The sequence below is a fragment of the Plecotus auritus genome (genome assembly GCF_963455305.1).
Source record: "Plecotus auritus genome assembly, chromosome: 7".
NCBI classification, from domain to species: Eukaryota; Metazoa; Chordata; class Mammalia; order Chiroptera; family Vespertilionidae; genus Plecotus; species Plecotus auritus.
This window is the reverse complement of record NC_137774.1, coordinates 9,963,598-9,989,701: the sequence shown is the minus strand read 5'-3', so window position 1 is coordinate 9,989,701 and position 26,104 is coordinate 9,963,598. Positions and strand designations below refer to the sequence as shown.

The window sequence follows — 26,104 nt, the reverse complement described above, 5'->3', positions numbered from 1 at the left end:
GCCTCAGTTTCCTGCTTGGCTGAGCCATAGACCTGCAGCCTGTGCGGCTTGGGGCTTGTGGGGAGGCCGTCTCGGGGGGCTTTGGGCATGTGGGGGTGGGGCGCTGCTGTGAGCCTCAGCACGGAATCTGGGCTGCAGCCCTGTGCATGGGGTGTTGGGGCACAGAGCTGCAGGAAGTGCCCGGTCAGCTGGGCCAGGCGATCCTACAAATGAAGGACTGGGCAAGTGGCTGTCTGCATGTCTGGAACGGGAAGGGGTTGGCGTGTTGCCCAGTGTCACTCTGGGCTGAGGGACTGGCGATAGAGGCTGTGGAGGACCTGGGTTTCAGGCGGCCCAGCCGGCATGCCCCCCTGGGCTCCCCATCCCTCCACCCGGCCTCCTTGTCAGGACGCTCTTAGAGCTTGGCTGGGCTCCAACCGTGGCTCAGGTGGCTTTGAGGAGCCAGGGCCCACGCCTCGAGGAGCAGCCGTACCCAAGACCATGGCTTTCAAACTTTGACTGCAAACTACCATCTGGAATACATTTCACACCGTGACCCCTACCCCAAACCGGCCTGCTTATTTATTTAGAGGGAAAACAGGATCGAAACGTTCATGAAAGAGTCCTCACTGCTGGAGGGCATTCAGGTACTTTCCATTATAGTTTGTAAAGATGCTAGTTGCAGACTTCACTGAATGGGTTCCGCAACTGGGTTCTTGACCTGCAGTTTGAAATTCGAGGCTTGGGGAAAAGGAGGGCTTCCCTTGGGCTAGGAAGGCGTGCCTCACACGGCTTGAACCCCACGCCCTCCCCCCAGAAAAGTTTGTCTCAGTTGCTTCTTTACACGTCAGGGCCTGGCCAAAGGTAAAGAAGAGGGAAAGGGGGGGTAGCTTAGAGCTCACCAGGGGAAAGCTGGAGGGAGGTGTGTGTGGGGGGGAAATAACGGGGAAGACAGGAATGACTTACAAAGCTGGAATCTTCTGTTTTTTAATGATGAATTTTATCTTATATGTTCTTTTCTTTTTAAATATATTTTTATTGATTTTAGAGAGGAAGTTAGAAGGAGAGAGAAACATCAGTGATGAGAGAGAATCATTGATCGGCTGCCTCCTGCACGCCCCACACTGGGGATGGAGCCCGCAACCGGGCATGTGCCCTGAATGGGAATCGAACCGTGAACTCCTGGTCCATAGGTCGACGCTCAACTACTGAGCCACGCTGGCCGGGTCTGGGACCCTTCAGTCTGCAGGCCGACGCTCTATCCACTGAGCCAAGCCGGCTAGGGCTGGAATCTTGACTCTTAAGCTTCCTTGACTTTTCATTGTGAAGACTCTTGTCCCCTATCTATAACCCTAACCTCCAAATATTTTCACTCATTGTTTCTAGCCTGTGGGTTTGAGCCAGATGTGTGTGTGTGTGTGTGTGTGTGTGTGTGTGTGTGTGTGAGGTGGGTGATGACAAGCAAGCCCAGTCATTTCTGCCTCCCTTTCTGGAAGGCTTCCAGAATATTCCACATCCAGACTATGGTACCTGCTCTTCTTCCCTCCCCCACTCACCAGTTATTGGAGGTGTTACTGTCCCAGGAGTCCTGGTAATAGAACTCACGGTGGCCAAGACATTCACACCTAAGCAGATAACTATCTTATCATTAACCACAGGGCTGCAATTAGCTGATTGTCCTCTGCTCTGAGGTGGGGGAGATGAATTGAACCTGACCTGGTTCTGCGTTTGCAGCTTTAGCTGGGACATGTGGGTTGTGACCACAGAGCTGGAAGACTTGGTTTTAGTGAATGCAATTAGAGTCTGTCAAATGTGGGCCTCCCACCAACTGTACTAGAATCATTGGGGAAGGTTTATTGAAAATGCAGGCTCGCAGCCCTCCTCCCTAGTCTGCCCAAATCAGTCTCTCTAGGGGTGGGACCAGCATTTAAAAAAATCCTTACTGGAGGATATTTTTTCCATTGATTTTTTGAGAGGGAGAGAGAGAAAAAAACCCACATATTGATGTGAAAGAGACACATCGATTGGTTGTCTCCCAAACATACCCCAACAGGGGCCGGGGATCAAACCTGCAGCCCAGGTATGTGGGCGGGGCAGGCCTTGCTGAGCCTCGGTTTCCTTATCTGTAAAAATGGGACCACAGACCCTACCTTAAAAGGTGGTTGCAAGGAAAATGTCGAGTGCTTGGCACTTGATAAATAGTGTCCATTGTTATTACTTTAAAGGCAGACCTATTTGCTTCCTATATTGGGGCTAAGGAACATGCAGTAAAGTTTGGCTGAAAAGTTAGACCATTGTCACCCTGGCTGGGTAGCTCAGTTGGATGGACCATTGATGGATACGCCGAGGTATTGGGTACATACAAGTGAAACAACAAATTGATGTTTCTCTCTCTCTCTCTCTCAAATAAATAAATAACTTTTTAAAAAATATATTTTTTTATTGATTTCAGAGAGGAAGGAAGAGTGAGAGAGAGATAGAAACATCAATAATGAGAGAGAATCACTGATCAGCTACCTCCTGCAAGCCACTGGGGATCGAGCCCACAACCCAGGCATGTGCCCTTGACCGGAATCGAACCCGGGATCCTTCAGTTCGCAGGCCGATGCTCTATCCACTGAGCAAACCCGGCTAGGGCAAATAAATAACTTTTTTTTAAAAGTTGGGCCATTGTTTAGTATGCATAATGTGTGGAAAAATTTGAGGCAAGATACTAAGACAGTGGTCGGCAAACTGCGGCTCGCGAGCCACATGCGGCTCTTTGGCCCCTTGAGTGTGGCTCTTCCACAAAATACCACGGCCTGGGCGAGTCTATTTTGAAGAAGTGGCGTTAGAAGAAGTTTAAGTTTAAAAAATTTGACTCTCAAAAGAAAGTTCAATCGTTGTACTGTTGATATTTGGCTCTGTTGACTAATGAGTTTGCCGACCACTGTACGAGGAAGTTATACAGATCTGGTGAGTGATTGTATCTTCATTAACGACATCTAGAGGGATGAGAGGCCAGGGCCACATGCTATGGGATGGAATTTGTCCTTTCAGAATCTGGCCTTTGGCCATGAGCGCTCATGGCTATATGGATGGGCAACTCCTAGCTGAGGCCCCTTTGTGGGAGCCACTGCCTTCCAGCAGAGGAGCTATGCTTTTCTTTACCTACATGTTTACGTACGGATTGATTTCCTGTATACAGTTTTATGTCTTTCAGTTTTATCTTTTTCTGGGAAATAGAACACCTGAGTCAAGAAACCGAACATTCCTGCCCTGACCGGTTTAGCTCAGTGGATGGAGCGTCGGCCTGCGGACTGAAAGGTCCCAGGTTCGATTCTGATCAAGGGCATGTACCTGGGTTGCGGGCACATCCCCAGTGGGGGATGTGCAGGAGGCAGCTGATAGATGTTTCTCTCTCATCGATGTTTCTAACTCTCTATCTCTCTCCCTTCCTCTCTGTAGGAAATCAATAAAGTATATTTAAAAAAAAAAAAGAAAGAAACCGAACATTCCTGCACCCCTGTAAAATAGAGTTTTCCAAGTTAAAACACATCTCTCATGCAGTGAGCATCTCCATACACTTAACTTATTTATGAGGAACCAGCTGGAGGACATGACAGGCAGAGGTGATGCCTCGTCAGTGAAGGAAAGTGCTGGGTACAGTGAGATACAGAACTGGCTAACGTCCTACAGGACCATCAAACCATAAACTGCAGAGATATCCTTGTTACAGGCAGAAATCCTTCACAATTCCGTAAAACAAAAATAATTAGCCGCTTCTATTCCTGAGGTTAGCTTCAGTCTTTAGAGCCTGGGCCTAATCAGTAGTAAACAGTGAGGTCAATGAAAATTCCAGCCCCAGAGTCAAATGGCCTGGAGGCAGGCTCGTTGGACAACTCTGTAGTTTAATTTTTGAAAGTGCGTGCTGTCCTTTATAATTTAATACGTAACTATGTATTTCTCGACCAAGGGTGGGCAAACTTTTTGACTCGAGGGCCACAATGGGTTCTTAAACTGGACCGGAGGACCGGAACAAAAGCATGGATGGAGTGTTTGTGTGAACTAATATAAATTCAAAGTAAAGGAGCGGAGGGGAGAGCAAGAGAACCCTCTGCTCTTTCGGCTCCGCGTGCCAGATAGAACAGCCGAACGGGCCGGATCCGGCCCGTGGGCCGTAGTTTGCCCACGGCTGTTCTAGACACTACAGTTTCGTTTCGAACTGATTTTGTATATATAGCATGTACACTTTTATATCTTGCTGTGTGCATTGGGTTTAAAGATGAATCGACGTGTTTGTGTGCAGCAGTAGCGCACTCCTTTTCATGGCTGTATAGTACTCCATTTAGGCGTATACCAGATTTTGTTGATTCTGGAGTTGATGGACATTTGGGTCATTTTCACAGGCTATGAACATCTTCATGCAAGATGCTCCCCGGGCCTCTCCCAGCATGCCCCCTTGCCCTCTCCCAGCATGCTCCCTGGTTCCTATCCCAGCATGCTCCCTGGCCCTCTCCCAAAATAGAATAAATAATTAATTAATAAATAAATAAAGACATCCTCATTCGTTTTCCTAGTGTTAGTGTGGAGTGGAATTGCCTGGTCTTAGATGTTCTGTCAACCTTACCAGATATGTTGAACTGTTTTCCAAGCAGCTGTGCTGACTTACTCTCAACAGTGATAAGCGTTCCCATTGATCTACATTCTTAGACTTGTTCATCTTAACCATTTTGATTGTGTGGAGTGGTATCTCCTTGTGGTTTTAACTTGCACTTCTCTGATTACTAATGGGATTGAGCACAGGTTTCCATTTGTTTTAAGAACAAAATATTGTTAGCCTCTAACAGGGAGCTGTATCCGTGGAGAATTAAGGATCTGATGTTAGAACTGGATTCTGACTTACCCGCCGTTTAACCATCTCTTGAGCCTTGGCTTCCTCCTCTGTAAAACGGGGATGATAATATACATTTTTCTTGGACTGGCTGAGAAAAGAGGATGAACAAAGCATCTTAAGGACACAAAACAGGCCCTCAACAAATGGGACATGTTGTAAAAATAGACCCTGGCTGGTGAGTTGATTGTTCCATTCAAAGCCTGATGTTCCCTAGTTAGCCATGATGTAGGGTCATGTGAGAGCAACATGTGGAGTCAGACCTTTGGTTTTCACTGCAATCGGGAGAGCAAGGGTGCTCAGAAAAACAAAGCAAAACATCAGCCAGCAGAGAAAGTGTCTTTTCTTGAGTTTTGGAATGGACCCTCAATTAGTCATCCTGCTCCCCGGGCCTCTCCCAGCATGCCTCGCAGGGCCTGGGTCAGTGGGCAGGGTCCTTAGGCCTGGGCCCCGCCACCCACGTTCATTTGGATGTCGTGGGCACAGTCAGAGCGTGGGGTCTTTCCACGGGGGCCCAGGACGGTTCTTAAACTGGGGCTCTGCTGACGTTCCTGGACTTATGGGGGTTTCCATTTGGAGCTCTTAGAAGGTCAGAACTTCGCTGAGCTTGGAGCAGCATCAGCCAGGCCCTTGGAGTCTGGGAAATGTTTCTTTTCCTTTCAGATGTGCTAACACCCTTTAATGTGCCTATTTGATTCTCAGACCATTAGGTCGGTCTGCAAAAGAACGAACTCAGTTTCCTCACTTGCTGGGGAGGGGAGAGAGAGGAGGTTGAGAGCGCTGGGCTGACTTTTATCCAGGTGGGTCCAGGCAGAAGGGAGCTGCGGCCTCACTCTTCTCACCCATCCCTCCGCTGTGCCGCCTCTTCCGAGTTTGCCTGCCTGGTGCTCTCCTCTCTCAACGTTTGGGTGACCTTATGATTATCATTCCTTTTGACAGCAAGAGGGGTGCTATTCATATTTATTCCAGGTCAGGAGACATGAACTGGGGCTAGGGGCAGACGTGGACATGTGGTCACCAGACTCCACTCTTATTGAGTAATGAAAGCTCTGCCTTACCAAGTCATTAACTGCTGAGCCTCATCTTCCTCTTCCGTAAAATGGGAATTCAGGTGTACCTGTCCGACTTATTCTTTAGGGCGATTGTCGTGAGGACCAAGGGAGATAATGTGCAAAGAGCATTTATGAACTTAACGTGAAGGTTATTAACAACTAGAGGCCTGGTGCACGAAATTCATGCACGGGCAGGGTTCCTAGGTCTGGCTGGAGATCAGGGGCCGATCTGTGGGGTGACCGGTGGGACTATCAGGGGCCCCCGCTCTCATCCCCCTTGGCTGGCCTGGCACTGCCCACTCACCAGCCCCCTCCCCCTGTCGCCTCCGGTCAGGGCCTGCAGGCTGGGGGCAGCTCCTCATTGAGCATCTGCTCCCTGGTGGTCAGTGCACATCATAGCAACCGGTTCTGCCATTTGGCCCATTTGCATATTAGGGTTTTATATAAATGGATGGTAATAAGAGGTGGTACCTGCAAAGGGGGGGGCAGTTCTTTCATGGTCAGGCTGTCACTGTGCCATCCACGTGGGTCAGCTGGCCCTAATTTTATAAGCATTTGTCCACATGTAGTGGCTTTTTAAGGAGCAACATCAAGCCCACCAACTACTTGCGAGACGTACACATCCGTATCTGCTTTCAGCTCTAGTTTCATTGGGTTCCTAGAGATGCTCAAGAGCCTTAGGGCCACCTGGGAGGAGATGGTATCATGGTGTTTACAGACGAGGAAACAGGCCCAGAGGGGAAGGGATTCTCCCAAGGTCACACAGCAAAGGCCACAGGGATGAAGCACGAGAGGAACACTACAGCTTGCGATGAGTCTGTAGGATACAGATTGGGGATAGCACCAGGCCTTGGCTCAGGTGAGCTGGGACCAGACACACACTCTTTCTTGGGGCTCTCTGTCACCTCTCCACTAATGCAGATAGAGAACGGGCCCCTAGCATGTGGATACTGTCCCCCCAGCCCACCTCCTGGCACCCTCAGGGCCCATGCGGGCCTCTGTCCGCCTCCACATATGCCCTTTCCCTCCCCTGGTCACCAGCTCATTAACAGAAAGTGAACATGGGAAACTGACCTTTCCTACTCCCAGGACAAAAGTCGGAAGGGCAGTTGTCTTGTGAGCCTAGAGGCCTCAGAAGGGGTGACCCCTCTTCCTGTCCCCCCCACTCTACACATCTCTGGATGGGGGATCACTGAGGGAATGGGGCTCGGGGAGACTTGTCTTCTGTCCTCCCTTGTTTTAGGAAACTGAGAGCAAGGCACAGACCCTGTGTCTGAGAACTTCACCCCTGGGTGCCCTTCTCAGAGGGAATTGGGAGATCTGATGGGTTTTCTAGTCAAGGCTGGCTCCTCCCCCTCAGGGATAGACTCAGCCTATTCTTTTACCATTTGGGTGTGGGTCCCTGCTTGGCCATGAAGGGAAAGGGCAGGAAGAGGAGGGGGCTGGTTCTGACCCAAACCCCTAAGAGAGGCTCTGTCTGCCTTCAGACTGGACCCATTCCTTCTAGCCCAGGCTGCAGTGAGGAACCATCACTGGAGCCAGCAGGAGGATGTAGGTGTGCCCAATGGGCCACACCCTCGAACCTTTAGCCCATACTTTCCTTTTTTTTTTTTTTTTAATATATTTTATTGATTTTTTTACAGAGAGGAAGGGAGAAGGATAGAGAGTTAGAAACATCGATGAGAGAGAAACATCTGTCAGCTGCCTCCTGCACACCCCCTACTGGGTATGTGCCCACAACCATGGTACATGCCCTTGACCAGAATCGAACCTGGGACCCTTGAGTCGCCAGGCCAACGCTCTATCCACTGAGGCAAACCGGTTAGGGCCATACTTTCCATATTTGTAAAATGATTAGCCCAGTTACTAATGTGTCAGCCCCACACAGCCTAGTGTTAACTCTTGTCCTGTGGCAGTGGATGGGCAGAGGGGACTCCGGGGACGGACAGCTCATCAGGCCTTGGCCAGGGGTTCCAGGGCACAAGATCGCAGGTTCCTTCTGCTCCAGGACTCAGGGCAGGCTTTGCCTCCCTCCTTGTCCATTCCTCCTCCGGCACCCCATTTTCTTGTCTTTTTTTTTTTTTTTTTAATATATATATATTTTATTGATTTTTTTACAGAGAGGAAGGGAGAGTGATAGAGAGAAACATCGATCAGCTGCCTCCTGCACACCTCCTACTGGGGATGTGCCCACAACCAAGGTACATGCCCTCGACTGGAATCGAACCTGGGACCTTTCAGTTCGCAGGCCGATGCTCTATCCACTAAGCCAAACCAGTTAGGGCTCTTGTCTTTTTTAAAAATATATATTTTTTATTGATTTCAGAGAGGAAGGGCAAGGAGAGAGAGATAGAAACATTAATGATGAGAGAGAATCTTTGATTGGCTGCCTCCTGCATGCCCCTCACTGGTGGTCAAGCCCCCAACCCAGGCATGTGACCTGACTGGGAATCGAACCCGCGGTCTCCTGGTTATTCGGTCAACACTCAAATCACTGAGCCACGCTGGCGGGGCTGCCACCCCATTTTCCACTGGGAGAATCACAGGGCAGGATCCTGGTGGACAGGAAGTGAGAACCAGCTTCTAGGCAAGTGGTCTGAGGCCTGGAGAGAATTCAGGGCCTGGGCCTGCCTGGGATAGGACCAGCTTTTCTCAGCGCCCTGCTTTCTGAATTTCCTCTGGGGGTGAGGGGGCTGGTCTGTGTCTCTCTGTCCCACTTTCTCCCCCACACCCAGGCCAGCCCAGCACTCCTGGAACACTCAAACCATGGGCCTTAGCACCCTCCCGGGTCGCTGTCCTCCCCACAAGTTTCCTCTCTGACAAGCTCACACACCCAGGGGTCTGCAGGGTGGGGTATGGGTAACGGGCCCCTGAGAGTTCAGGGAGAAAACCTTAAACGCCTGGCTCTTGCTCTTTCTCATCTCATATACCTTTTTTTTTTTTTTTAAATATATTTTATTGATATTTCACAGAGAGGAAGGGAGAGGGATAGAGAGCTAGAAACATCGATGAGAGAGAAACATCGATCAGCTGCCTCCTGCACACCTCCCACTGGGGATGTGCCCGCAACCAAGGTACATGCCCTTGACTGGAATCGAACCCGGGACCCTTCAGTCCGCAGGCCGACGCTCTATCCACTGAGCCAAACCGGTTTCGGCTCACATACCTTTTTTTATCCGTATTTTTTTTGGTGTACGTTTTATATTCTACTTTCCATATTTGTAAAATGATACTTGTTATGTAATTTATAAAACAGACGTAATTTGGGAGGATTGTGCTAAAACCTTTTACACGTTGCAGTCCAAGTATTGGGGCAAGCGGGGTCAGCAGACTTTTCCCGGGAAGGGCCAGAGAGTGAAGACGTTAGGCTTTGTGGACCATTTGCTTCTACCGCAGCTACTCAGCTCTGCAGCGATAGTGTGAAAGCTGCCACAGATAATAGGGAAACGAATGGGTGTGGCTGTTTCGATAAAACTTTATTTCTGGGCACTGAGATTTGCATGTCATAGGAAGTTCATGTGTCACAACATATTATTCCTCTTGGACCCTCCCCATCCCCCAACATTAAAAAAAAAAATGAAGTAAATTATTCTTCGCTCACGGACCCTGAGCAAACAGCCTGCGGCCCCGGTACTAACCAGTTTGCCGACTTAAGCCTGCTTCAGGCTCACCTGGGAGCTTTTAAAAATGCATAGTCCAGCCCTAGCCGGTTTAGCTCAGTGCAGAGAGCATCGGCCTGTGGACTGAAGGGTTCTGGATTCGATTCCGGTCAAGGGCATATGCCCGCGTGGCGGGCTCGATCTCCCAGTAGGGGGCGTGCAGGAGGCAGCCGATCAATGATTCCCTCTCATCATTGATGTTTCTGTCTCCCTCTCCCTTTCCCTTCCTCTCTGAAATCAATGAAAATAGTTTTTTTGGGTTTTTTTTAAAGGCATAGCCCTGAACCCCAGCCCTGATTTTGTATTCTGTGGGAGGCCCTGGAGCCTGCAAGCGGCACAGGCGGGCTGAGAGCAGCTCATCGGAAGCGCCGATTTTGAGAACGCAGCTCTGGGAGGTCTCCGGGTCTTGGCGTGTTCCGTTCAGCCCGCTCTTGCTGAGTGTTGGGGCCTGTGACTTCTCCAGGCCTCTCTTTGCCCATTTTTGGAATTCAACGAGAGGAGGAATGCATCTCCAAGAAAACGTCGGCCTGACGTTTCATCTCCCCAAGGGCTGGGGTCCTCAGCAGAGCATTCTTCGGCTCTGGCCTCCATGCTCATGCCTGTAAGAGGCCGAATCACCTCCTGATTAAGGACAGAGGCTCTGGGATTTGCGTGCTCTTGGGCAGTTCTTTTTGCTAGTCAGTGCCTCGGTTTCCTTGTCTGTTAAAGGGGACTGTAATATGCCCCCTTGGGGGTGTTGACAGGTCAAATGAGCCATGATGTGGAACCCGTAGCACAGTGCCTGGCACCTAGTAGGTGCTCAATAAACAGAGTTGCTGCTGTTGCTGCTCTTGACCAGGTGGAGGCAGGAGAGCCCCGCCCCTGCCCCAGGCACCACTCACATTTGGTGCTTCAGTGTACATGGCCCTTCCCATCTCATCTCATGGCACCCGCCAGCTCGCCCGGGGCAGACACCGATGTCCCGTTGAACACTGAGGCCCGGCACGGTTATGTAGCTTGTCCAAGGCCACAGCTTGTGCACCCTCATGAGAGCCTGGCTCTCTCTGCCTGGAGCCTCGAGGCTCTCTCATCCCGGGATCTTGGTGACAATGGGAGGGAGCTTAGGCTGGTTTTCTGTGGGTCCTTTACCCAGTGCTTTCTGTCCTTGCAGATAAAATACCACGAGGAGTTTGAGAAGAGCCGCATGAGCCCCAGCGGGGGTGAGGGCATGGAGCCCGAGCGCCGAGATTCCCAGGACAGCACCAGCTACCGGAGACCCCAGGACCAGCAGCCTCACCACATCCCGACCGGTGCCCCCGGTGAGCATGGAGCCTGTGGGGGTAGAGGACCTGAGGCCGGGCCAGCTACCGGGTGGGGAGAAGCCTCATTTACACACACACACACACACACACACACACGCACGCACGCACGCACACACACACACACACACACTGTCGGGTCTCATGCCCACCGAGGGCACGAGCGCTGGGGTCAGGGCCTCTGCTGGGCCCCAGGGTGATGAGGGGGAGGTACCGCCCTTGCGTAGAATACGCGACACATGTGCACACTCAGACTTCGCCTTTGCGAAGTGGGCCTTGAGCAAGACTGTGGGCTTCTGGGAGGAAGGGAGGAGGCCCTGGGCGGGGCTGGGTTTGTCAAGACGGTTTCTGAGCCCGGCCTCCTCGCATCTTCCAGTTTACCAGCAGCCCCAGCAGCAGCAGGTGGCCCCATCCTATGGTGGCTACAAGGAGCCTGCAGCCCCAGTTTCCACACAGCGCAGCGCCCCAGGCGGGGGCGGGGTGAGTAGCCCTGGCCCAGGTGGAGAGGTGGGAGGTGGGAGGTGGATGGCTGTGAGGCCTGGGGCAGCCAGGGGTGGGTGGGCCTAGAGAGGTGGGTGGGCCTAGGGAGATGGATGGGCCCAGGGAGATGGGCGGGCCTAGGGAGATGGGGGGGCCTAGAGGGATGGGTGGGCCTAGGGAGATGGGGGGGCCTAGAGGGATGGGTGGGCCTAGAGAGGTGGGTGGGCCTAGGGAGATGGGTGGGCCTAGAGGGATGGGTGGGCCTAGAGAGGTGGGGGGGCCTAGAGAGGTGGGTGGGCCTAGGGAGATGGTCCTACTGGTCCTTAGAGTTGAAGTTCCTGGGCTGTAAGTCCTGCTACTCACAGGTGTGGCTGAGCCGCCCTTGTTCAGCTCCTGGCTGAGCTCAGCTCCTCTATTCTGGGTGCTGGACGTTTGAGGAGCTCATGTAGGAGCAGGAGGGACAATATTTAGAGAAATAAAGTAGCCGGTCCTGCACATACTAAGCATGTCCTGGACAGGAGAGATATAGCTCTGAATAAAAGACCACCTTTGGCTCTAACCAGTTTGGCTCAGTGGATAGAGCATCAGCCTGCGGACTGAAAGGTCCCAGGTTTGATTCTGGGTTGTGGGCTCGATCCCCAGTAGGGGGCATGCAGGAGGCAGCCAATCAATGATTCTCTCATCATTGATGTTTCTATCTCTCTCTCCCTCTCCTTTCCTCTCTGAAATCAATAAAGACAGCCTTTGCAGCTTTCATTCCAACCTGAGAAAGGTCAGAATTCAGGCGTCCTCAAACTACGGCCCCGTGGGCCACATGTGGCCCGCCGAGGACATTTATCCGGCCCGCCGGGTGACGCTGCCTGTCCTGCTTAGCAGCCGACTCGTCCCGGGCCTGCAGTGCACATAGGAATTTGTTCATAGTTTTTTTTTTAAACTATAGTCCGGCCCTCCAACGGTCTGAGGGACAGTGAACTGGCCCCCTGTTTAAAAAGTTTGAGGACCCCTGGGTCAGATAGTGGCACATGAAGAAAAAGACAGCAGAGTAAGGGGAGAGAGCAGCAAAGTCCTCAAGTCCTCAATAAAGTGAAGGAGCGAGTGGTGCAACGGCCTTGAGGCAGGAATGTGCTAGGAAAGTTCAAGGACCAGCAGGAAGGCTAAGAGGACTAGAGAGGGCAAGAGGGTAGGAGATGAGGTCAGATTATGTAAATCTGTAGGGACTTGGGACTGGAAGGCCTTCGGGGCTGGGGAGCTATACAGAGTGACGGGTTTGACCTGTGTTTTTCGAAGATTGTGCTAACCCCTGTGTTGAGAAGAGGCAGTAGAAAGTTGAGGGTGGAAACAGGGAGATGAGTTAGGAGGCTGTTGCAGAAGGTGGGCATCGATGGTGGCTACTCAGCCCAAGAGATACAGGCAGATTGGTAACATGAGAGACCAAGGTCACCTTGTGAGGCCTGGGACCCTCATCCCATAGACGTGGGGGCTAATGGAGTAGGTTTCCGTTACTTGGGGGAAAAGTTTGAAATTTGGTGCAAAAGAGGATGGGGACCTTTGAAGGATTTAAAGCCAGGGAGTAACACGATCAAGTTTGCATTTTGGAAAGTTCCCCTGAAATGACAATGGATGAACAGTTGGAGGGGACAGACCAGACCAGAGACTGGAAAGAGGTCTGAGCAGGGTCCTGGCAGGGTCCTGGCAGTGGGGTGGAGCAGTGGTACGGGAGGTCCCCCAGGGGCAACTCGCCCTCGACCAATTGGCAATGGGGCCCCACTGCTGGCCCCATGCAGTTCCCAGGGTCTGGCCTGGGGGGCCACAAAGGCTGAGCTGACCTCCAGAGATAAGTCAACATCAAGGGCACTAAGGTCAGAGTATGTTAGAATCTTATCCACCTCCAAGGCCACAGTTGGATTTCACGTGCTTTTACTGGACATTTCCTAGAGCTCAAGGATAAAAATTTGGTTGAAGTTGCAAGGTGGAAATCTCTTGTGTCACCTGGAGATTTTTCTCCCAAGAATAGGTCTTTGTCCTGAGCTTGGGAGTGAAGCCAGACTTATCACAGCTTCGGAAAAAGAAGACTGGTGCTCGTGATAATGCAGATAACAGCGTACAGGGCATAGCATATTTGCAGCACTTACTGGCATCATGTCCATGGGACCTCCCTGCATTCCTGCTTTCACAGGTGGAGCAGGGCTATTATAAACCCAGTTCCTGTCTTGTGCTTGCCTTTTATTTTATTAATTATTATTTTTTTAAATTCTCACCTGAGAATATGTTGTTATTGACTTTAGAGAGAGAGGAAGGGAGAGGGAGAGAGAAACACAGTTGTGAGAGAGAAGCATACATTAGCCACCTCCTGCAACCTAGGTATGTGCCCTGACCGGGAATTGAACCTGTGACCTTCTGGTGCTTGGGGCACCGCTCTAACCAACTGAGTTATACCGGCCAGGGCGTGCCTGCCTTTTAGTAGATGCCAAATAGATTGGACACTCGCAGAAAGTGACAGTGAGACAATTCAAGGCAGAGCCCAGCCCTTCCCCGTCTCTGGCTCCCGGGTCCCTGCTCACCCAGGCTCTGCTCCTGGGTCCCAGGCAGGTAGGAAGGAAGGCTGGGCCGGGAGCTGGGCCCCGGGCTGACGGTGCGCCCCCGCCCCCTGCAGAAGCGGTACCGCGCTGTCTACGACTACAGCGCCGCGGACGAGGATGAGGTCTCCTTCCAGGATGGGGACACCATCGTCAATGTGCAGCAGATCGATGACGGCTGGATGTACGGGACCGTGGAGCGCACCGGTGACACGGGGATGCTGCCGGCCAACTACGTGGAGGCCATCTGAGCCCGCTGGGCCCCACCCCGCCCCGCCCCGCCCCATCCTTCAGCGCATTCCACGGCATCGCATCCGCATCCGTCCTGGGCGTGACCTGTCCACCCGTCAGTGTCTCTGTGTTGTTCAATCTGCGACAGCTTGTTTCTCCCCAGCCTCCTCCTGCTCCTTTTGCCAACTGAAGCCTTGTCTGCCACTTCCTCGGGCTCCTTCCTCGGCAGGTTTCCCCTGGACCAACTTCTTGGTTTTCTCTCTGGGTGGAACAGGAGCGGACCTTCTGCGGGTGGCCGAGGCCGCTGGGCTGGTCTGGAATGGGAGGTCCATCGGCTCCCAGGCCTCTGCCTGCTCTCTTTTTCGGCCCCCTCAGACCCTCCTGCCCACCTCCTCACACACCCGAACATTCCAGGGCTGGGGTGAGCCCCAGACCCCCAGGACTCCGGGGGAGGGGCTCCATGCATTCCCAGGAGTGGAGCCCCACCGCCCTGGCCCCGGGATGGGGACAGGCCGGGGACTGCCACTGTGTGGGCACCAGTAAGAGGGCTTTGCTTCTCAAAGATGGGGCTGCTGACCCTCTGGGGGGTGGGTCCCCTCGCCACCCTCTCTTTTCTCAAAGGAGGGTAAAGTTCCCGCCTTGGGGTTCATTCATCCTCCCCACACGTGTTCTCCTCACACTGTGATTTTGCTCTCCTGCCCACAGAGACCCGGTGTGGGCTAGGAGCTCCCTAGGAAGCACGGCTGGGGTCACGTTCTGGCCTTTCTTACTTTTAGGGACAGCTGCAGGAAGAAGGGGACAGGCTGTTCTCTCCAGAGCCCCTTTTTCTCTGCACCTCCCCCTCCCCCCAACCCCCAGGAACCCTGGCTCGCCTCCTTGGCTGGAAGCCGAGGTCCTGACAGGTGGGGCGAGGAAGCCTCAGGCCTCTTGGCCCTGGAGGCTCAACGCCCTGAGATCTGGGCTGGGTGGGCCACCTCTCCCTACTCCTCCTGGGAAGATAGCCCCCTCCCCACCCGCCCCCAAGTGCATAGGAACTGTGCAAAGCCACAGGACCCTCTGTGTCTCCAGGACGTAGCGTGTGGGGGAAGGAGCGTGTGTGTCTGAGGAGTGTCAGCTAGTGTGAGTGTGAGTGTGAGCGAAGGGGCAGGGTGTGGCCTGCAGGAGTCTTGGTGCTTGTGTGAGGGTGCACGGGACTGTTTCCCCCTGATATTTTCCTCAAAACCCACAGTGAGGGGACAAGGGAGGCCCTGGGGGACAGAAGTTTTTTACACTTTCTTTGGAATGAAAATTCCTTCTTCTGTCCCCCCAATGGAGGAAGCCCACCTGCCTCCATTGCAGTGTGCTGGGCGGAAGTAAGGGAATGACTGAAGATGGGTGGGCGCTGCTGATACAGCCTCCTGGGTGGGGGCAGGGAGAAGGCTCCGTGCCTCCAGGCATATTCGCTCCCCCATCTCTGTCCTGCGCTGCAGACCAGGGGCCAGAGGACCCTGTGTTACCCACACTGTGGGTGCCTTACTCTGGGGGCTCTGCCCCCCAGGCCTCTCCCTTACTTACCTAAAGCCCCTTTGAGGTGTTAGGAGAGGGTCCCAGGGCTACAAAACTGGAAGCACAGGCCCCGGGGCGAGGAAGGGAAAGACGGTGCTATCTCCAGTCCCTTCTGTCCCTCGCTGGTGGCTGTGACAGCCCTTGCCTGGCTTTCTTCATCTCTGGGCCTTCTCCCCGAGTCCGCTCAGGCCCCACCGTCAACATCTTTGCATCCTTGTTCCCTGCGTGGTGGCTGCAGGCACGACCGAGTCCTCTCTGCGTGTGAGTGAAGTTGGGACTATTGAGCCCAGATCAGAGAGCTCAGGAGATGACTGGGGGGGGGAACAGTGTGGACCTTTCTGGGGGAGGCCAAGGCTTGGCCCCAGCCCGGTGAGGGTGGATGGAGGGTTTCCTACTGGGCGATTTGGGGGTGAGGGAGCGATGTTGGAAACCTGGGGAGAGGCGCCGGTCCATTCCATTTCCTCTTGATCTCAAAGCACAACATGGGTTCTGGGACCAAAGGTCAGAGACACATGGTGTTGGAGGACCTGCGGTTGGGAGGGTGGGCGGGGGGCCGGGAGGAGCGAGAAATCGCCTTTTCACTCAGCTTGACTTTCCTTCCAAAACAAGGCAAGGCGGCCACTGGAATCTTGCTGCCCGGCTCGCTGCTCCTCCCATCCTAAAAATAGGGGACCTTTTTTTTATACAACCCACAGAGGGGAGGGGCTGTCACCCTGGTGCTGAGGGACCCAGGGGCTGCTGGGAGTCCTTGTTCCTTTCCAGAACCATCCATCCCTAGAAGAGCACAGAACCTGAGGGCTGGGCTGAGGCCCTGGTCTTACAGTTCATAGAGGTCTTTTAGCCAATATCCCAGGAAAGAACGTGAATGTGAATATGACGTTAGTGGACCAATAATGAATGCAAGAAGCCCAATGGTGAGAAAAGTGAGTTCTCTCAACACTGCTTCCGGTTTTCTTCCTCGCGTCCCTCCAGGGAAAACTACTTTATTGCTTAATTTCTGCATTTTTCCCCCCCTTTCACTTATGCACTTTTGGGCCTCTTTTTTTTTTTTTTTTTTTTTTTTTAATAGCTGGAAAAAAATACCACCTCACAAACCTGTATTTAAAAAGAAACAGAAATGACCATGTGAGATTTGCCTCTGTCCGAACATTTCATCCGTGGGTGTGAAGCCGTCATTCATCTTTTTATACGGGGTGGTCGTCTCTCCTTGGTTCGTTTGGTCCCCTCCCTCGTGGGCTTGTGCTTGGGATCCAATCCTTCTGGCCTGTGATGATTCTGAACGTTTGACTTGGACCACAAGTGAATCTTTCTGGTGACTCAAATAAAAATATAATTTTTACCTGCGGACTCGTTTCCTCTCTGGCTCTGGCTGCGGCTGTATGCGTGTGTCCGTCTGTTTGGGGGCATTGGCCTGTCACCCTCCTGGGAGCCCTGCCATCATCCTTCGGGGAGAGAGACCAGTTTGGAAGCGGTCAGCCTTGAGTGGCAATTTGCCTTGGCACCTACTCCTTGTCAAGAACTCCCCACCCGTCTGCTCCTGGCACTTGGGTGACACTCCCAGAAACTTCTGAGTTCCCATATGCTCTTACTGTCTGACTTGCTTCCCTATGCACCCGTCTCCCCACTAGCCAGTGCACTCCCAGGGCAGGTGATGGGTCTAACTCATCTTTAAACCCCCAGTGTTTGCCCAAGGCCAGGCACAGAGCGGCTCAACAAATGTTTGATTAAAGAATGAGCTCAGGTGGTGGGCCATTGTAGCCCCTGCCTGCACCTCGCAGGCACATACCTGAGGAATGAAGTGGCAGAGACTGGGGCAGTCTGCGGTGGGATAAGGCAGGGATGAAGCCGTCTGTTGGGTGGTCTGACAACCCAAAGCCCTATTCATGATGCCTTACAACTGTGATCTTTAACACACATTGTTTATGTCATCTTATTAGCCATGTGAGAGAATGAACTACCGTGGTGTGGTGCCCATCTTATAGATGGGGTTCTCTGAAACCCAGAAAGGCAGTGGTTTGGAGGAAGTCCCAGCTGGGCTGGAGGTCTTAGGACCCCGGATGTGATGCTCACAGTCTCCTGCTAGGGTGGGCTGTCTACCCAAGCCCTTTGCCCGTCTCATTTTAGTATCTCCTGTGCTCTGTTCTTTGCTCCAGGGGCCCTGGGTCTAACGCCCGACTAGAAGGCCTCCTCTCTGTCGGGTTGAGGAGGGGGCAGTGGTGGAGAAGGAATCCAGACCCTCCCGCCCTGGCTCGGTGCCACCAGTAGCCTCCCGTCCAGCTGTTTGTGAACAGGGGCGTTTCCCACTCGGGGCTCAGAGTGAAGGCATTCCCTCGCGGCAGGGTAACAGCAGGGTGGAGAGGAAAAGGGCCTTCGAGAACTGAGCCTGCCCTGAGCTTCCTAAGGAAGGGAATGGTGATAATCAGAGGAGGGACAGGCCGGGTCAGCAGGGCTGAGCAGTGTGGGCAGTGTCAGGCGGCAGCGGGTGGGATAATTAAAGATAATCCCGACACCTGCTTCTCTGAGGGAGTGGCTGCCTCCTGTGTTCCCACTAGAAGCGAAGGAGTTGGCAGATCTTGCCTCCTGTGGGCCTGGCCCCTTTGTCAGAGAGCGGCAGCCCCGTCTCCCCAGGAGGCTGCGTTCCCCTGAGCAATTAGAGGGGGCAGTCCTGCTTGGGAGGGGATGGGCGTGCCGCCTCCTGGGCACAGGCCAACGGGAGGAGTTTCTAGACCCCCTTCTAGAAGTGGCCTAAACCCGAGACCTAGCATGAGGAGGGGGGATACTTATGCTTCACCCCCAGGCCCTTGCAAAGAATTATTTGGGGGTGGAGCCACGGACACTAGGCCTCAGAGATGTCACAGGAAAGTTGTTTAATTTAATGGAAAATAAGACATAAAAAGGCATTAAGAGCAACACAATATATAACTGAGTACGCACTACCCAGCTTAAAAAAATAAAACATCAATTTTTTCCCCTTTCCCTTCAGAAGAAGCCATTTGAATTTGCATTTCTAGGCACAGGGGGGCCTCAGAATTCTTTGGTGCCTCTCTGGGTGTAACAGCATGTGGAACGCTCGGAAGAGGATACAAAAGAGAACAAGAATGTGGGTAGTGACCACAGAGAGACAGGCATGGAGAAGGGGGAGAGGCCTCTGGTGCTCACACTGTAAAGGGAGTGACCTGAGCAAAATGCCTCAGCCTGAGCTGAGGGGCATTTCAGACTGAGGAGGTGGGCCAGTCTGGGGCGGGAGAGCATATGTGGACTCCGGCGTGTGCAAGCCTACTGGTAGCTTTGAATCTTGGTCTCTGCCATTTCCAGTGACACATTGGGCAAGTTCCTGACCATCTCTGAGCCTCATCTATAGAAGACCTGTAGGGAGGTTGAAATTACACCATCTGTGCAATATCTGGCATAGTCTAGAAATCCCATAAGTGTCAGCCCCATCCCAGAGATGCCAGCTGAGATTCACATGAGACCTTTTTCCACGTCCCTCCATAACGGGACCTTTACACCTTGCGCATGGCCCACCCAACTCCCAACCATTATTCTTCTGAGAGAATTTGCTGGGGGTGTGTGAGGAGAAAGGGGAGAAGGAAGGCAGGATGATTCATTCCTAAGGGATCTGGCTAGAGATCAGATCTCCTCCTCTGTCCATATCATGCAGAGTCCGCTTAGATACAAAGGGGTGGGATAGGGTTCCTGGGGAGAAATTGAGCCTCTTCAGTTCTGCTTGGTCTCAATCCAGCAGTTCCTTGGTTACCCACTCCCGGGCTTTCTGATTGGTTGGCTGTGGTGTATGGAGGTGGGGTAAAGTAAGCTGCTGATGGAACTGCAGCATCCCTTAGTCTCGGGCCCTGGAAGGGGGAGGGGGAAAACGAGGGCTGAGCAGTGGAGGGAGGAGGGAGCCATTTCTCTCCACTGACTGCAACCTCCGTGCTCACAGCTCACATTTCCCTGCAATCCAGAGGCCTCCTCGGCCGAGGACTCCATAATGCTGGATATTTTCATTCTGATGTTCTTTGCCATCATAGGCCTGGTCATTCTCTCCTACATTATCTATCTGCTCTAGTGCCTGCAGCTGCGGCGGAGCCCACAGGAGAACAGCTCAGGGGAGAAGGATGAAGCTGACTGGCCGAGCATCCTGCTTGCTGACGCACCGGTGGATTTTTGCTTCTGGTCATTATTTCGGGTATTGATTCAAAAACAAAATTAAAAGAGATCTTGTTTTTGTATTTCCTCCCCCCCTCAGATGCATTGATGTAGCATTTCTCAGACCACTCTGAAAATAATAAGAAATGCCAACTTCTTTCTTTGTGACCTCATTTAAAACATGATTTTTTTTTAAAAAATGAAACCCACTTGATGAAGGATTTTTAGGTAGAATGAGCTGGGAGTGGTGTGCATGGTGGGAGGGACTATAATTTTGTAGTTTTTTTCTTCAAGTTGCTCAAACTCCACGTTGTCCTTTCTCTTCCGGTAAGTAAAGGTTAAAAACACACCATTATATGCCAGCAGAGTGGTTTACAATTATGCTTGCACAATTGCATTAATGAGTGACTCATTCTCACTTGAGGATGAGGTAGGAAATGAAATTTACTGAGGAGTGGGGTTTTGGGGGAAAGGAGAGAGGAACTCCTCTTTCTTTTCTTAGTCCCCAGAGACTGAGACCAGGACTAGGAACTGAGCCCTTTGCTGCCATTCCCATCTGACCCCTGTTTCTGGGTTTCCCACAGTTCCTGGTCTCCAGTCCAACAAGAGGCCTCTTATCAACAGCAGCTGTCCTGCCATCCAACAGACCTCTTCAGAGCCTTCCGGATATGGTTAACCCCTGTCAAGCAAGGGACTCTTGGAGTTCAGAGTCTGAGGCACTCGGCTGGGACATCAGGAATTCATGGGCATGGCTGGCAGGTGTGCGTGCTTTTGAGCTATAAGTTGAAAAGAACACGGATAGCTGAAACGGAGACTTATTACAATGATCATGGAGAACTTCTCAAAATTCATTTTGATAGGATAGCCTTTCCTTAGGTCTTTTCTTTCCCTCACACGAAGGTGTTCCTTTGTTAAATCCAAGACTACATTGTCTCTCCTGACCTAGCCGCTTTATCCCTGTCTCTATAGATTGTACAACCTGGGGTTGTGTGGTTTCCTTTGACTTAGTCTCTAGCCTGAAGGAACTTGTCATCTGAGCTTTTAAGATTTACTTTCCTCACTCCCTCCCCTAACATTCAAAGAGAAAAACAGTTCTATAGTTCTCATTCTTTGTGCGTGGCTGAGTCATAAATTATTGAAACAAGATGGCTATGCTTGTTATTTGGGAGAAATGTTTCTCTTACTGCAAAGTAAATGCTTTTTTAAGTTGTCAAATGTTCCTTTTCTGGAAAAAACCTTTCAACATATTTTCTGTCCAATTCAGGTTGAAGAAACCATATATTTTGGGTTCCCGGAAAGACTGAAAAATCCATCATAATTGTTTTACATTTGATTTTTTTAGCTTAAAAATAAACAAGAAAGATGCACTTAATAGTTTTTACCCATAATATTGTGTTCCATTTCCATGTTTTAAAACGAAATAAAATTGAGGCATTATAATATATTGTCAATTAAAATGAAAAACTTGCATTTTAGAATTCTGGCCAAAGAAAAACACTGTTCTAGAAGCTTTTTGTCTTGGCAACAAATTATGTGACCTTCAGTAAGTCATTGAACCTTTCAGGGTTTCATTTTATTCTGACAAATGGAAGCGATGGACTAGAAAATTGTTAATATCCACTTTGAAGTTCTACAATTCTAGGATGCATTATCTTTGAAAACTACATCTTTGAGAACAGAAATCCCATGAAAAAAAACTCTTAGTAGTTACCAGTAGTCCACTTTACTGCTCTCCCCAAATGACATTTTATGATGAAAACTACAAGACTTTTTTGGCACATTGTGAGGGAAAAAATGACTATTTTTTTTACCCCAAACATATATCAGTGATACTTTGCCTAAGCTGTTTACATACTCCATGGTGGTATATAACAAAAATAGGTAATCTGACAGATACACCAATGCAAAAGCCTGGCTCTGAACATTAGTACATTCAGGGATGATCTTTAGTTATCTGCGGAGTCCTTGATATGACATTTCCCAGTAAAACATTCCTCTGACTCTTTGGCATAGCTTTGTGTTTGAAACGAAAATTTTCTTCTTCAAGTCAAGATAGCAGCTCTGTGTCCTTACCTAGGTAATTAGGAGAAGTGTCAGTATTTTGGAGGGGTCCAAGTAACAGTTAATTATTGTGGTGTAATCTTCAGGATATAGTCTCTAACCAAGCTCGCTCTGAAGTTTTTTATGAGGTCAAGGCTCTTCAGTCTGTATCATAGAAAGTTGAAGTGACTAATCAATTCAGTGAAAACAATCTGCCAATTTTATTTATACACCAGTGATATATACCACTGGCACTGGGCACAATATAAGGACAGAAAGATTATCCATATTTCCAGTTACTTGTGAAATAATTACATTTTGGAAGAAATTTTATGACTTTGTGCTTATATCCATCCTATAATAATGCCAGTTTATAACAGTGTTTTACAGTGTTCATCATTTTGATAATTTTTTAAAATTTCATATTTAAACTTTTTATATATTAAAACACTGGAAAACATTACTTCTATAATATAAGGTTTTGTTTTGTTTTAATCCTCATCCGAGGATATTCTTCCATTGAATTTTTAGAGAGAGAGGGAAAGACAGAGATAAATATTGATATGAGAGAAACACACCTATTGGTTGCCTCTCCTGCTTGAGGCCCGACCAGGGCCCAGGCTGGGGAGAAGCCTGCAACCAAGGTACATGCCCTTGACCGGAATCAAACCTGGGACCCTTTGGTCCACAGGCTGATGCTCTATCCACTGAGCCAAACCGGCTAGGGCTGTAATATAAGGTTTTGGATAAATTTTACAAATCTGTGTCATAGGGCAATCATGTCCTATGAAACGGGGATTATACTTGGCCCACATCAATGCAGTAAAAACATCTCTAAATAATTGTAGATTTCTTAGAAAAAAATTAATGTGGCATAATGCTAAGAATTATTACACTAAACCTGCTTTCTTGATTAAAAATAAGGGGTTTGTATGGAAAAGTGATGTATTTTATTTCAGGAGAAAGAGGATATATTTTGGGAAACAGTTAACTAATGGAAAGATAAATGTTACTAAGCTAGAATCACCTAAGACTCATTGCTCTGAGTATATGGAATCAAATCCAAACTTTCAGAGTTTGAAGCTTAGCATGACATTAATTTATTAACTTTCAGAAAATGTTTGCTTTTAAAAGGCTTAAAATTAGCATTATTCAAACTTCAAAATCTCTTGAGTATCATTTTAATTTAAATTATTTAAAAATAATGGGAATTTCCCTTAATAGAGTACTAAATAGTTGAAATGAAAAATTATTTTTGTAAATTACATACTTTGCCTTTATCAACCTCCAAATGTTTGTTACAATGGCCTCTTCTAAGTTAGTTTTGCTCTCATCTATTTTAAACAAAAATAAAAGCAAAGTCATATATAAAGGGGGAAACAGAAAAAGTCATTGACACAACTTCCATTATAAACTCAAACATACTAAGGAAGACATTTAGAAATAGTTAACAACTTTTTGTTCTTAGAAAAACACTGCAAGATCTTGTAGTCATGGGAAATAACAGGTAATACACAATACTTAATTACATATTTTGTTTTTTGAAATTAGTATTAAACTCTGATAATTGTAGCATATCTATTTTAGCAGCAATTGAAATATTAATTGGTTGGGAATTTGGTATCTGAATTAGATAACAGAATAGTATAGACTACTGTTGTAGTTACAGATTACTATAATTTATGAATTGTTGCTAGTAATGAAATTATTTAATTTGTATACTATAATATTAAGCATAAATATACATATACATAAATATATAGCTAATTAAACATTATTTTATGTTAAGACATTTTATATTTTGATCATGGTATAGCTTTAACAGCTTAAATAAAAATAAGTTCCTCCACAAGAAATAATTTAAAGGAATTTATACATTCAATGACTTGCATAATGACAAACTCTGGACAACTTAGAAATGTTTCTAATTTTATTTTTATTTTATTAATATAAATAAATAACAAATTAAATAAAAATTAACAAATATTAAATATTTACGTATCAAAGATATTTTACCATAAACACAATACTTTAAAAATAACGATCATACTTTTTAGTTTGTACACCTTGAAGCAATGATCTTAGAATTCCTATAAGCATTTGTTTTGTTTTGCTTTTAATTTAAAAGGCTTTCAAGGGTTAAACTAAGCTTGTTGTTTTAAAGTCTCTAATTACTTGAAGAGTTTTCTGGAGTTATATTTGCTTTCTTGATGAAAAAAAAAAGTATCCTTAGTCCTTTGGCACTTTTTTTTTTAACGTAGAGAAGACTGTCCAAAGCAACTATATTTGAGATCATCTTTCCTATTCTAGGAATGTTTCAATAAACCAAGGAGCTATGTCCACAGCCTGGTTTCTTACAGGGTTCACAGCTGCCTGCTAGTGGAATTGGTAACGAAGTTACATTGCTAGTAAGGTATCCAATAACATATGAGGCTTTTGTAGCAGCTTTGTATTTTTATCCTTCACAATATTTATTGACATAAAAATTTGTAATCATATAATTCAGTACTATTCACTGAAAGAGGTTAACTCAGGTGATAACCACACGAAGAGATTAATGTTTGTTATTTTGCTGACATAAAATGGTTCCTCCACTTGTACCTTCTGCTGGGCACATCACACTTGCTCTAATTTCCAAAGGTGAATAATTATCATGGCAATAAAATCTTTGTTAACAAAACAACTGGAAGCATGAACTAAGTTATCAGAGGATGGGAAAGGTGTGAAATAGGTGCCTATTGTTCATGCTATGGAGAGCAGCCTTGAACTCTTAAATGCCTGAAAGGCTTCCCAGGTACAGTAATTTACTGCCGGGATTGTGAAAACAATAAAGTTGAGGAGTCAGAAGGGCATGAGAAGGAATTATCCAAAAAAGCGTTAAGAATAGATGTTTTAGCCCGCCTGGTATGGCTCAGGGGTTGAGCATCGACCCAGGAACCAGGTGGTCACCGGTCACATGCCTGGGTTGCTGGGCTCAATCCCCAGTGGGGTGCATGCAGGAGGCAGCCGATTGATGATGTTCCTCTCTCATCTATGTTTCTCTCTATCCCTCTCCCTTCCTCTCTCTCTCTCTAAAAACAAAATCAATAAAGACATATTTAAAAAAAGAATAGATGTTTTATGGTTTCATAAGGTACAGAATATTTATCACAAGAAATAAACTTTAGTGTCTAAGAAATGTAGCATCATTAGTTTGTTATTAGTACTATTATGGTGTCGTGTGTGTGTGTGTGTGTGTGTGTGTGTGTGTGTGTGTGTGTGTGTTTAGGAACAATAATAAAGTTAAATGTAATGCTATCATTGAGCTTTTTGGGCTTGCCTTCTAGTGGAAGTAAAAATCATCCTATAAATAGAAGTGAAAGAATTCTGAGGAAATCACTATCAAAAGGAAAAAAAGAGCTAGAAGCCCAGGTTAATCTTCTAATTCAGAAAAAGGTACAGGATAAATGCCTGATTTGAATTGCTAGTATGTTGTTATTATGAGTGTTCTAGAGTCAGCTAGAAGTGAACAATCTCCTAACATTCTTAGGCTATTCATTTTGCACATGCTCCTTTTTTGTGGCAATATGATTGCATATACCATCACTTAAACATCAACATTAACGATAATACACACATATATGCTTTCACAATTAGGCTCCCACTTCAAAATTTGATATCACACTTTATTCCTAATGACAAATATATTCAGCAAAAAACTGGATTGCTGTCCAGCTGGGCTCAGGCTTCATTCGCCCTTTGGAAAGATAACCACCATCAACTCTAATCGTGTAGACTTACTGCAGCCTGGTTTCTGTTACAATAAAATTACTGTCGACCCAAAAAGTAAAAAAAAAAAAAAAACACAATTAAAAAAACACACCTGGATTGCTGAATTGAGGAAACTGCAAATTTTGTCTCAAAAGTTATTTTTATCTATTAATAATTGAATAAAAAATTTTTCAATTTTTATTGGTAGCAAGATGATATAATTTATCTACTGTACCCAAAGAATGAATCAGATTTTTTATGTCCCAAATTTCTGGGGACGGTGAGATAATGATCTCACAATTATCGAGAATAATGCAATAATGTGTTTTTCAAATTTTACAGCAGCAGTCATGTCAAGTGTGTGATGAGATTCAAAATCCAGGTCAAAATCTTTTAAATTAAGCCATTCTTCTTTTGTAAACATCTGAAAATAACTGCTGTAGAGACTTAGGTAATTCAAGGAACACAAGGAAAC

General features: G+C 48.4%; 1 protein-coding gene and 1 long non-coding RNA gene across 2 annotated transcripts in view; both read left to right on the top strand.

Moving 5' to 3' along the window:
- The window catches only part of LASP1 (LIM and SH3 protein 1), a 40,847-nt gene extending 23,809 nt beyond the window's left edge, over positions 1 to 17,038 (top strand). Inside the window, exons 5-7 of the mRNA XM_080681058.1 lie at positions 10,714 to 10,861; positions 11,238 to 11,341; positions 13,995 to 17,038. Of these exons, the coding sequence (XP_080537184.1) occupies positions 10,714 to 10,861; positions 11,238 to 11,341; positions 13,995 to 14,168 (426 nt within the window). The 3' untranslated portion in view covers positions 14,169 to 17,038. The remainder of the gene's footprint in view (positions 1 to 10,713; positions 10,862 to 11,237; positions 11,342 to 13,994) is intronic.
- A 2,522-nt stretch (positions 17,039 to 19,560) lies between these two features.
- On the top strand, positions 19,561 to 21,288 carry LOC308253906. The gene is made up of 3 exons (XR_013961173.1): positions 19,561 to 19,879; positions 20,424 to 20,598; positions 21,104 to 21,288. It is a non-coding gene; the product is annotated as an uncharacterized lncRNA (long non-coding RNA).
- The last annotated feature ends 4,816 nt before the right edge of the window (positions 21,289 to 26,104 follow it).